The sequence below is a fragment of the Paroedura picta genome, chromosome 4 (genome assembly GCF_049243985.1).
Source record: "Paroedura picta isolate Pp20150507F chromosome 4, Ppicta_v3.0, whole genome shotgun sequence".
NCBI classification, from domain to species: domain Eukaryota; kingdom Metazoa; phylum Chordata; class Lepidosauria; order Squamata; family Gekkonidae; genus Paroedura; species Paroedura picta.
The window spans coordinates 82,659,973-82,672,942 of record NC_135372.1 but is presented as its reverse complement, the minus strand read 5'-3'; the positions used below and the strand labels follow the sequence as shown (position 1 = coordinate 82,672,942).

The following is a 12,970-nucleotide window of genomic DNA, read 5'->3' as shown; positions in this document are numbered from 1 at the left end:
TAAAACTGAAAACTATTTCACAAAAATGAAGTTACCCACCTTTCATATATTTTCACTAGGTTGTAACAATTGCTTGGGAGTCAGAAACTTTAAGTCAACTTTATAAAATAATAATTTCTTTCATGCAGGGCAGCCATTAATGTTTGGCCGCAGTTCATTGTACAATAGCGACTAAGATCTATGGACTAGTTCTGTTCATAACTTTGGCTGTTTGAACATATGCCTTTCGCAGAAGTTAGCCCTCTAAGTTTGAAATAAAGTTTATAATACAACACAACATCTTTGAGAAGAAAATTCTAAAGGCTTCCTTGAGCCCATGGAACTATCCAAATGGGTGTTTCTTTATCTTCTTTGGCAAGAAGCACGCAGAGCCATAAAACTGTGCAAGCATGTAGCAAGCATGAAAAACTCTAAATTCAGTCAAGATTAAACTGGATCAGACTCAACAGGAATAAATGCAAGTTGTTCAGCATTACTAGAAATATGTTGTTCCCTCTTTAAGATAAGATGATGGACTCCCCCTCCCCCTTTCCCCATTTCCAGCAACCTAAGCTAGATCACTGCTATTCTCAGCAATAAAATGACAGAGCTCCTTTGTGTTTGAGCAGAGCTACCTCCCAAGGAATCTTTTTGCAATTTTTTACTCAGCCACCTTGGGAGAAGCCATTTAACCCATCCTGGATGAATCCCCACCACGACTCCTGGTCATGGGATTTATTTAAATTTGTAACCCACCCTATCTGCCAGAGGCAGACTCATGGAGGCAGACAGCATACACGATAATACAAGTTAATCGCATTAAAATCATGCCAAAAATTATACAATCTAAAAACCTAAAGCCAGCAGTCTAAGATGAGGACTGAGGACCCTGGGTAGGGTGCAATGTGGAAAGCATACTAAATCAGATGTTGGCTATTCTACTGGTGTCAATTGTAGGCCAGGTGGAAGAGCTCCATTTTACAGTGCCTGCAGAACTCAGTGAGCTCCAATAGGGCCCTAACGTTTTCGGGGAGCTCATTCTATCAGGCAGAATCCAGGACTCTGCTCTGGTTGAAGCCAGCTGAGCATCCCTGGGACCAGGGACCATCAGCCTGTTTGTACTGGCCAAGTACAAGGCTCTTCTGGGGACACATTCAGAGAGGTGATCCCTTTGGTACTCAGGAATCACATATGGCCTTAAAGGTCAAGACCAGCACTTTAAATTTGAGCCGGAATACAATCAGTAACCAGTACACTTGCCAGAGAACAGGCTGGATGTGTGCTCTCCATTGGGTCCTAGTCAGGGCCTGGGCCACTGCATCTTGTACCAATAAGAGTTTCCAGATCAGGGATAAGGGAAGACCCACATACAGCAAGTTACAGAAGTCCAATCTGGTTACCCTGCTTAGGAGCATGTGATTTTATTATTATTATGCTTTTATTATTATTATGATTTATTATGTATATTGCATAAAAAGTCTTACCCAGACAAAGTTGATGAAGATGGTGGTGGCAAATCAGGTGTTAGAACATATAGGCTGTTGTTCTTTGGCAAGTGTAGAGTTTTTAGAACAGTCTGCAGGAGAAAAGAACAAATACTTGGAAATTACAAAACATATCCATTATGCATTCTGTTATCAAATTCTGGTTTATTACAATTGAATATGGAGCAATATACTTAGTAACATATACACTGTAACATTTCTTCTGTTTAAATAATGTAATTTATTGTAACAACTATGAAGCAGAGAAAAAGGTAACAATTCTCAGAAAACACATGTAACATTACAAAATGTTGCTCTTAAAAGAGCTCAGCTAGCAATGCCAATAATAAACCTACAAACAGGCTTAGAATCTTGGTGTGCAGGGACAGTCAATACAGAGCAAGGAAATTAGGAGACAAAAGATATCAATGAAGTAGAAAAAGGTGAACTTTTGAAAAATCTAAAGAACATCCAAATCAAGACACCAGAACTGTCTACATCAGAGGTGTTAAACTTATTTGCTATGAGAGCCAGATTTGACCTAAAGGTCACTTTGTCAGGCCAGCCATATATGCCATAAAATATAATATCAGGTACAGTAGATAAAAACTTTATAAAAGACACGGGCAAACCCAATTAATGATATTATGTTTTACTCAAAATATAAATATGCTTAAAACATTAACAAACTTACAGTACTTCCTGACAGTATCTCTCAGATGCTCACCCATCCACTTACACAGCCAGTTATACATTCATAGAATCATAGAATCATAGAGTTGGAAGGGGCCACACAGGCCATCTAGTCCAACCCTCTGCTCAACACAGGATCAGCCCAAAGCATCCTAAAGCATTAGCACAGGGACAGTATAAAGGGAGATAATACACAGTCTTTGTCACCTAGCAGTAAAGGTAATCAGTTGTTTGTGAGACAGATAAGAATCCTAGATGGGCTGGTTCCATTCTATGGGACGTATTTTTGACACCCCTGATCTAGACAAACAGCAAAGGCAATCAACAGGAGATAGAGGGCAGTATAGGCTGCAGCACCATCACTCTCTTCTGCAAACAATAAGCTGAATTTATAATAGGACCCAAACTTTACTAATGACACTAGGGAGCTGAAACTGAGAAGAAATCTTAAAAGAATGTAACAGAAAACAGCTGCTGGAAAAGCCTCTTTCCAGTGAATCTTTTTAAGACTCTGAAGTTGCATTAAATAAAAGAGGCCATAGCTCACCAGCAGAACATCTGATTGGCATGCATAAGGTCCCAGGTTCAGTCCCAAGCATCTCCAGTTAAAAGGATCAGGTAGGTATGATGCCCCAGAGAGCTGCTGCTGATCTGAGCACACAATACTGACTTTGGTGGACCAAGGGTTCAATTCAGTACAAAGTAGCTTCATGTGTTTATGTGTTCTCTTATACTGAATTAATAATTAATCAACTAGATTGCACATATGTCCAAGCTAAATTATGTATCTACAGTCATGTTTTATAGATATTGATGATGATGATTACATGTCAATTGTAAAACAGATGCACCATCACACCCAGATTTCAAATGCTGCCTACATATCACCAGAACATGGTATACAAGATTCTGCAACATATACAAGAACTTACACTGTCATCTACATCTCCGGTTTTCCAGCCCTTTAGCAGCATTTTTGATGCAGGGATTTGAAGCTCATTTTCTAAAATGTGTTTGATTTCTCCTGCAAACAAAAACATATTATCATTGTTAATATTCTTCTTCCTTGTTTTTAAAAGCTAATGGTCATAATTACCTCAACAACAAAACAAAATATTTGGTCTTGAAAGACCAGAAATTTACTACTCATGCTGTACTTGACTACCAAGAGTACACTTCATGTGCTCCTCTTTCATTAAAGTGGCAACCTTTCTGGAATCATTAAACTTTTATCTTAAATTATTTGAATTTTAGGATTTTATATGACAATTTTATTGTTTATTGTTATTATTGTTGTGAGCCACCCTGAGTCCTAGACATTTCTTCAACATTAGTACTTTAAATACTTTGGTCAAGGCACAAAACTTGAAGTAAACAAACATTCTGTACATCAAACACTAAAATACTGGGTGAATGTTGAGTATAAATTTCACTCAGTGGAAGAAAAGGTTATAAAAATCTCAAATGACACAAATGGTGAACATCCCTTTTTCTTCCAAACTTTTGTAAAAATGCAGTGGCTTGTATCCAAGGCTATTTTTTTGTCTGCTTCCACCTTACCACTGCATTTCCTGCACCATATTCAACTCCATTCCTGAAAGTGCCCCAACCTCAGGAACAACTTTCTGAAGGGCAAAGAAGGGAGGAAGGAAAAGCTTTAGATGCAAGGCAACAAACTCAAAACAGCACACCGCAAAAGAAAGGGATTTGTTTTGATGGTGAGATATACATAAAACTTGGATGCAAATCTAAATGACTAAATGAATGTGTTTTTGTTTCCTAATCAATATTTCCATTCTGACTTGCAGCTCAGGGACAATTAATAAAACAAGGTAGATAAAAATATGCCCCAGAAAAATGCATAGGAATTCTAAATTCAGGTACTATATTTTCAGTATAGGAATGGACTACCTTAGACTACCCGGTTTAGAAAAAAATAATTGAGCTCAAGATGGCAGAACTGAACACAGCACCTCATCTGTGCAAGCCTCAAGTTTCTTTACCAAGTTCTGACCCCTTCAAGTCACTGATGAGTCAATTTCCCATTAATTCTTGCTAATGCTATTAACAAGACTGAACAGCTTGAAAGGTTTCTTAATCTCTGTGATCAAGCTGACTAGTACTACCACATCAGCTGCTTAAGGAATAAGAAATCCTCGTCTTAACTTTATTTTTACCTTTCTTTTTCTTTCATGATCCAGAGTCTTTACTCTAAACCCAAGCATTCCCAGACACGCTTATTTTGTTTTTCAAGCAAGCCACTCATTGTACAATTCTATGTCCAGACAGCAAATGTATCATGATTAAATCCTGAATATTTATTATTTGTGTTGCATTAGCTAAAATGCCCTGCCAGACCCTGACAAGAATTAAAACTACATCTTTATTCAATGGAGGCGTCTCATAGCTCCACCTCGTGGACATTTGCTACAAAAGCCATGAAAACTGAAAACCTTACAAACAAAACTCGAACCTAACAGTTAATCATCTCTGATTGTGTATCTTTGTTCGAAACAGTCTGTTCCAAAGATCCCTGTGTCAACCGTTTCTCCCTTTTATCTCTAGTGACACATATTTTAAATAGTGAGTAATCCTGACAATACTATGGGGGGAGCTAGCCCACAGCTAGGAATCTGCAGGCAGCTAGGATTCACCAGGCAGAATGAAATTCAATATGAGAGTAAATGTCCTCCATGGTTCAACTATTGAACTGGCTACTATAAACATATCCTAAAATTAGTACCTGCAACTCTTTTAACCACTACACCATGCTGGCTATTTAAGAATGGGTTGGATTCTGTCTAAAACTTCCATGCGTGCAAGGTGGAACTTTTGTCACCAGTTCCTCTTCCTAAAGCTCTGTCTCCTCTCCATACTATTGCTGGGAGTACCCCATCTCCCAAAGGCAGCATTTATTTTAGTAATTGATTTTAATTGTTTTAAAATTTTATCCTGTTCTGTTTTAATTAGTTAGCTGCCTTTGTGGCACCTGTGCAGGCAAAAAGGCAACACTCAAAGGTTATCGATAAATAAATTTCAGGAGGCATTTTTGCCTGTGAAGGGAGGAGGGAGATAGAAAGTCACTTTTTTTTGCAGATGAAAATCCAAACAGTCCAAAAAACAACTATTTAGCTGGTTTTTAACCACAGTTTATACTAATCATGCCAGCCATAGTACTTTGCTGATAAGCTGTGCCTCTTGCAGCAACCTGAACACAGATAACACAGAACTGGTAAGATGTCCTACCAGTTGAGAAGTGGAGACTCAACCAACCACAGTTTGTTAGTTACTTCTAGTAAGCTAAACCATACTGTACAGAAGCCATGGTTTACTGTGTTCTCTGAATTCAGCAAGCATGTTACCATAGAAGGTAGCCCCATAATGGAAGGGTGCCTCACACAGACACATGTTCACACACTGAAGCCCATGAGTGGACTTTGAGCCATTTGATGCACACAGAAACCAGCCTGACAGAGACTGATTATGGAATCAGTAGGGCCCACTACTGATAACGGTAATGACTGGGGAAGGCACTGGCAAACCACCCCGTATTGAGTCTGCCATGAAAACGCTAGAGGGCGTCACCCCATGGGTCAGACATGACTCGGTGCTTGCACAGGGGAAACCTTTACCTTTACCTTTAGGGCCCACTAGCAAGCCTAGGAAAGCCAGGCCCGGTCTCCATCTCATGTGGGCATTATTAGAAGCAAACATATCTTCTTTGTCTATCTCTTAAATCCTGAAATTTGCCCAACTGACTTAGCTAAATGTGCCCAGCCAAAACCATCAGTCTGCCATTCTCTCAGGAACTAACTAGTCCTTCTTTTGTCTAGCACCAGTCCAGTCTTCTTACCCCAAACTGTCCATTTGTTCAGTGTAACTGCTGGCTAGCAGCAACTCTCTTGCTCCAAATGATTCCTATTGTGTTCCCCAAAAACCTCTCCTGATTAGGCAATACGAGATATTAAGAGGATTTTAGTAACCACATCCCTCAGATTCCAAGGTACTCAGGACACACCTAGCTATGGTATTGTTCAGCTTAATGGACCTACATGGCACAACCCCATTCCTCCCGCTTTGGTTTAATAACATGCCAGGACACCTATCAGATTTGTCTATATCTCATAAGCCGGGGGTCCTAGGTCCGCGAAGGCCACGGTACCAGGCCGCCGGCAGCCGCGCCTGCCTCCCCCCCCACAGCGAGAAGCTCAGGGAAGAGGCAGGCCCAGCACGCCGGTGACGCAAATGCGCACACACAGTTGCCACACATGCGTGTTTGCGCCCCTGGTGGCGAAAACACGCATGCGCAGCAACTGCACTTGCGCGTTTGCACGCAGCTGCCGTGCAGCGCCCGGGCCGTCGGCTCTCCCCTCACGCCAGAGGCGGTCCCTGACCAAAGAAAGGTTGGGGACCGCTATCATAAGCAATCACCAATCACATCACATTGTACCTCCCCGTGGACAGTCCAGTGACTGGCACAGGAATTTCAAACATTATATCAATCCTTTCACAACCCCAAATGGGTGTGCTCAGTATACTGCCTTTGGTACTTTGTACCCAATGTTGTTTCTTAGAGCAGGCGCCGGTCACCATCTCCACCTCTTTCTCTGAATTCTTCTGTCTCCAGGACAGGTGTAGTATAAATTTCATTTCCTCCTTTTCTTCTTTAAAACTCCCTTGGTAAAGGTCTACATAGTAAAGGTTTGCGTATGTGTTTCTAATAAATATACTGCTGTTATTTTATTTCATTTTTATTTTACTTTCAATAAAGACTTTTTATTTTTATTTCTGGACTGGTTCTTTGTAGGGGTTTCCCCTAAGGAACTGAAATTCTATATACATACAGGAAAACATCTCGGTTACCCTCATTTCGCCCTGCTAATTCCCCCAAATTAAAAGCATTTTGGGAAACAAGCAGAGGAGCAAGATCACGTCTTCCAGACCCATTCATCCAATACATTTATTTTAAATAGTTATACACTTGCTTTTCTCCAGGACATCCCAAGATATATTTCATCTTTCTCCTGGGCATCCCATCTGCCCCACCTACAAAACCGCTGAAAGGTTTGCTAGTTTCCAGATGGTGAGAGCAAAACACCAGTAGGTTGCAATGTGTGTTGATAATGCAATAGACTAGGAATCACTGTGCTAGAGAGTCCTAAATAATCTATACACATTTGATTTTTTACAAAAATATTATATTTTTTCAAATTCTGGGTTTTTAGTCACAATGCACATAAACTTATGTGCCTTGAGATGACTTAGTGAGGCAGGAAATAAATCAACCTATCTATAAATAAATAAATAAATAAATAAATAAATAAATAAATAAATAAATAAATAAATAAATAAATAAATAAATAAATAAATAAAATTATGTCTTGTCTTAAACATCACACTGTAATATAACATTTTTATTTAAAAAGTGCTGCATGTGTATGGATTCATTATACAAAGCTCTCTAGCACAGTGATTCTTTATCTATTGTGTAGTCTCCAGATGATGGCTGAAGATTCCTCAGAATTACAATGGGTCTCCAGGTAAAAGAAATCAGTTCCCCTGGAGAAAATTGCTACTTTGGAAGGTGGTATTATACCACACTGAGGTCTCTCCCAGGCTCCACCCCCAAAATCTCCAAGAATTTTACAACACAAAGGTAGCAACCCTACTACTGGACATCTGGCTATAGGAGTAATGTTTGAATAGGCTGCATATGCTCAAAATCCAGGATCAAATCATGTGGGAGGTTCTCCCCAAAGATCTGGAATCAGAATATACAAACTGGCCTCTTGAACAGTGGAGTTTATATTTGTGTACCATATTCAAATATTATAACAATATGGATGAAAGGACAGAAAAATGATGTCACTCATATTTAAAGAGAAGGTGATAGAAAGTATCACCTGAACTAGGCTAATGGAAATTCATAAAGTACCAATTAATTTAATAATTCAAACAATCACAATCTGAACAAATGTAAGGATCTAAAATCCTCCTTACACTTTCTTCAGGGCATTTGAAACCAGTTAGCTTCTGCATCCAAATATAAAGAAAGACTATTATGCCTTGCCAATTAGCTTTTATATTCACCAATACAGGTGACAAATACAAACAAAATCTATTTTTCTGAATCCTCTGGATTATAAATGTCTGTCAGAACATTACATTCTTTATGTTATGAAGACTGTTGTAAGATTTTCCTGGGCTATATCTAGGCATCTAAAATACTGGACTATTGTCATCATAACTGGTTCAGATTATGATGACAGATTCCACATCATTTAGTCAAACACAGCCGTGCAAGTCTGATGCTGAACTAGAATGAACACACAGAGAAAATATATTAATAGTATTCTTCCCAAAATTAATTGTGGCATAAAACAGTGGATGGGGAAGGGGGATCAACAAGCTCTCTAACTAAATTTAGACACTAGGTGTCACTCTCTGATAAGTTTAGCTATTACATATTAAAACATGGTAAGAAACCAAGTAATTATTGCTAAGGAGAGGTTAAAAGATCACTAAGGACCTGGCAGGGAGGCATGGTCAGCTGACATCACTTCTGGGGCTCCTTAAAGCGTGACAACTTATTTCACTGCGTCCTCCATGATCAAAAGGTCGAAAAAGGCTACTCTAGAAGGTCAGTAGCAATACCTGTGAGGGGATGGGTTGAATGCCTCATCACAGGGAAGACTATATCTCAGGGCCGCAAGGAAGCTGCAAGCCCAATCTCCATCCATTATGAAGCAGGACAAGTCTACTTATGGGGAGGGGCAGTATAAAATCATATAAGAAATAGCCGAGATGAAAAAATAGGACTAAGCAGGGACTGTGACGATTACAACCTTAACTTATATTTTACAGATTAAGATAAGTATACATACATTTGATTTGTAGGAGGGGATCCAAATAAATGTTCTATTTAAAACTTTTTTTTTATTTTCAGGAAATCTGACTGATAGCACAGTGAAAGAAACAACGATTGGAATCTCACTGGCTTATCACATGGGCCATTTAAAAATATGCTACCCTATGAATATGAGGCTGCCCTATGCAGAGTCAGATCTATCGAGGTCAGCATTGACCACTCTGAATGGCAGCAGTGCTCCAGTATACCAGATGAATCAGAATTACACAGAGCTGGAAGAGACTACGAAAGGCTATCCAGTCCAGCCCCACACCTTCTCGGGGACTTAAAAAATCACATACTCCTGACAAGTTCTCATCCAATCTCTTCCTAAAAGCTTCCAACAAAGGAGATTCCACCACCCTCCAAGGCAGCATGTTCCATCAGAAAATGTTTTCTAATATTTAAGTGAAACTTTCCCATAATTTGAAACCATTCCTCCTAGTCCTTGACTTCAAAGCTGCAGTAAACAAATTGGTCCCTCTTCAACATCTCAACCTTTTACATAGTTAAATACAGCAATCACATCACCCCTTTCCCTCCTCTTCTCCAAGCAATATTCTCTCAACCTTTCCACATAAGGCATGGATTCTAACTCCTCCAATCATGCTAGTTATCCTTCTCTGAACCAATTAGTCAGTATCCTTCTTGAACTGTGGCACCCAGAATTTGGTGTTCAATGTTCCAAATGAGGTCTAACCAATGTGGAATAGAGTAGTATTGTAACTTCCCTTGCTCTAGATTCTGTACTCTTAGAAATGCAGCCTAATATTGAAGATGAGGAGGAGGAGGATTTATATGCTGCTTTTCTCTACCAGGCATCGCAAAGCGGCTTACAATCACCTTCCCTTTTCTCTCCCCACAACAGACACCCTGTGAGGTAGGTGAGGCTGAGAGAGCCATGATATTACTGCTTGGTGAGAACAGCTTCATCAATGCTGTGGCAAGCCCAAGATCATGCAGCTGGCTGCATGTGGGGGAGGAGTGGGGAATCAAATCCAGCTCACCAAATTAGAAGCCACCACTTTTAACCACTGCACCAAGCTGGTGTAGATTTCTTAGCTGCCGTACCACACTGTTGGCTCATACTCAAATTATTGTCCACCACAACTCCTAAATCTCCTTCACATATACTGGTATATTTCATTACCTATTACGTGGAGCTGCCATGGATTGAACTTGGGACCTTCTGCATGCAAAACATGTGCACTGCCACTGACACACGGCACGCACAGCCTACATAAAGACACACTTATTTGTGCAATTTTCTTTCTATAATCAATCTTACCAACTGTAGAGCTGTCTTCAAGTACGACATCCACATTTCGATCTCTGTACTCTACCCTGAAATCGAGCATCCGTGGTTGTCTTTCCACTATTTGTCTGGATGGCACTACATGGCGAAATGCAGATGATGAAGAAGGGGTTGAAGACGATGAGGAAGGATGAGTACTGGGACCATAGGCTGGTCCTTGTAAAGTCTCTCCACTGTATTCACTGAAAAAAATACAAATTGAATTTCAACTAAAGAAAGGCAGGATGCCATCCTCTTCAGGTACAACATATCCTTTTGGTTGTACAAACATTTCTTGCAGACTAATTCCAGGAATGTTGCAGAAGATAAGTCACATACTTGGGTTTTCCTACTGAAATTGGTGGTGGAAAGTGCTGTGGTCCCACACCCAAGTAGTAACCAGGACCAACACTGCTTAACTTCCAAGATCGGACAATATCGGGCTAGTCTGGTCCGTCCATGTCAGGGCACCTTTTGATATTACTTCTGATTAAACTGATGGGCAGTAGATTCAGGAGAGACAAAACAAAGGTGTTCTTCACATAATTTGTTCATAATTTACAAGATACAATGAAAACTACTAGCTTAGATGAACAAAGATTACCAATGACTAGCTAAGTGGAATCTTCATGTTCAAAGGCAGTATGCTTTTTAACATAACTTGCTGGAAGTAGGAGGCTGAAAAAGAGAAGAAGGGGTTATTGCCCTTATGTCCTACTTGTGGGCCTTTGGTTTGCACCTGTTAGAAACAGAATGATGGACCAGACCAAGCTTTGGTCTGATCCAAAGGAGTTTTTGTTAGGTTCTTTTATTAAACATTTTGATTCTAGGAATTATTCCCAAATTGATACCTTCAATATTTGAAATATTTTTAAATGGTCAGAATTTGACCATTCTTTTCTAGCTTGGACATCTTTAAGACTTCCAACACTAAGATTTTCAAGTGTATTGCTTTATTTCAGGGGGGGGGGAATCTCACAAATTTTGGCAGGGCAGATCTTGTTTCTTACCATTACTTTTCCCCATCAACCTGCTTCTTATCACAAAAATTCTGAGAGGGCCTCATAAAAAAAATGTAGCACAGTATAAGCAATGCAGCGAGGAAGTTTTATAAAAACATACAGGTCTATCACAATTTACACACTCTATTTCAAGAGTAAATTTATATTCATTAACACTATCTGGCATTACAGACAGCTGGGAAATTGCTGCTGATACAGAATGTAACAGCCCACCACGAAGAACGATTATAAGAAGCTCTGCAAACTAAACTGACTTTTTCTAAAGCCAATTCTGTCCAGCCATATATGGCTCATGTCTATCATATATTAGAAACTGCCTTCCTCTCAGTGTCTCACTGAAATGTCTCAGGTATGCCAAAGTAGACTTTTGAAAAACTTTTTCACCTTTTTCTCTTTTAAAAATATATAGATATGACAGAATACATTCAACTAAGTCAAGATCTCTTTTGGACAACTAATCTTAGTTCATTTTTAAGGATAATTTATGCTGACTTTCTGTATAATGGTTCTTAAAGCTTCAATATAATAATGTAATATACATTATATAATATACATTATCTTTAAACAGCCCCGCCCACGGCGAAGCGCGGCTCCCCATTGGCTGCTTCGCCCAGCCGGGGACTCAACGCTCAGACTGGACTGCCAGCCCGCACAGTGAGTCCTCCGGCCACGGTCCTCCTCCTCCTCCTGCTTTCCCCAGCCGCTACGACACGGCCAGGCCGCTCCTGCGGCCGAGAGAAGCCCCGCCCATCCTCCGCTGCCCGCCGCCCGCCTTCTCCAGCTTCTGCCGGGCCCAGGCACTCCTTTGCAGCCGCGAGGGAGCGCCTGGCCCCGCCACAAGCCTCCGCCGCCCGTCGGTCGCCTTCTCCAGCTTGTGCCAAGCCCAGGCACTCCTTCGTGGCCGCGAGGGAGCGCCTGGGCCCGGCACAAGCCTCCGCAGCCCGCCCCCGCCTTCTCCGGCTTGGGCCGGGCGACCGGCCATACTCCAGGGCCATGCTCCAGCCCCGACCATGCTCCAGGGTCGGGGGCCTGATCTCCGCCCATCCCACCCCCCCACCCACCCCTTGGGAAGCCTTCGCCCTGCGAAGGCTTCCCCGGGGAACGGGGGCCTAGCGCCCATTTTATTTCAGCATTAAATGGGCTTTATTTCTAGTATTATTATCTTAACACAGCCTGCGGTGTGGGCGCCGCGGACTAAATATAAGGATAAGGGCTTGCGAGGCGGGATGTGTCCGTGATGAGGAAGGGTGCCAATTGGCCCCTTCCTCTGGACAGACTACTGGAGGGACCAATTGGCAGGCGTGAAGCGCCTGCCGATTGGTCCCTCCGAGTCCCCGCCGGAGCAACTGCGAGCCGCGCGCGGAGTTGCTCCTTTGCCCGCGGCCTGATGCCCCAGGGAGCCCCCGGCAGTCGCGCGGAGTGCGGCTGCTGGAGGCTCCCTGCCTGGCAACCTGACGCAGCGAGAGGCACGAAGCCACCTCCCACAGCCGCCACCTCTGAGAACCGCCTCAGAACCGCCGCCGCCACCGTGAGACCGCCGCCACGAAAACCAGTGAGTTGCTAGCGCCCGCTGTATTCGTTATTACTAGTA

The 12,970-nt window shown here is 41.6% G+C and overlaps 1 protein-coding gene across 1 annotated transcript in view; it reads right to left on the bottom strand.

The window, feature by feature from the left end:
* Positions 1-12,970, bottom strand: part of FAF1 (Fas associated factor 1) — a 236,228-nt gene that overhangs the window by 197,875 nt on the left and 25,383 nt on the right. Inside the window, exons 4-6 of the mRNA XM_077333794.1 lie at positions 10,352-10,560; positions 3,089-3,180; positions 1,464-1,555 (exon numbers count right to left, since the gene is read on the bottom strand). Coding sequence (XP_077189909.1) covers positions 1,464-1,555; positions 3,089-3,180; positions 10,352-10,560 — 393 coding nt within the window. The remainder of the gene's footprint in view (positions 1-1,463; positions 1,556-3,088; positions 3,181-10,351; positions 10,561-12,970) is intronic.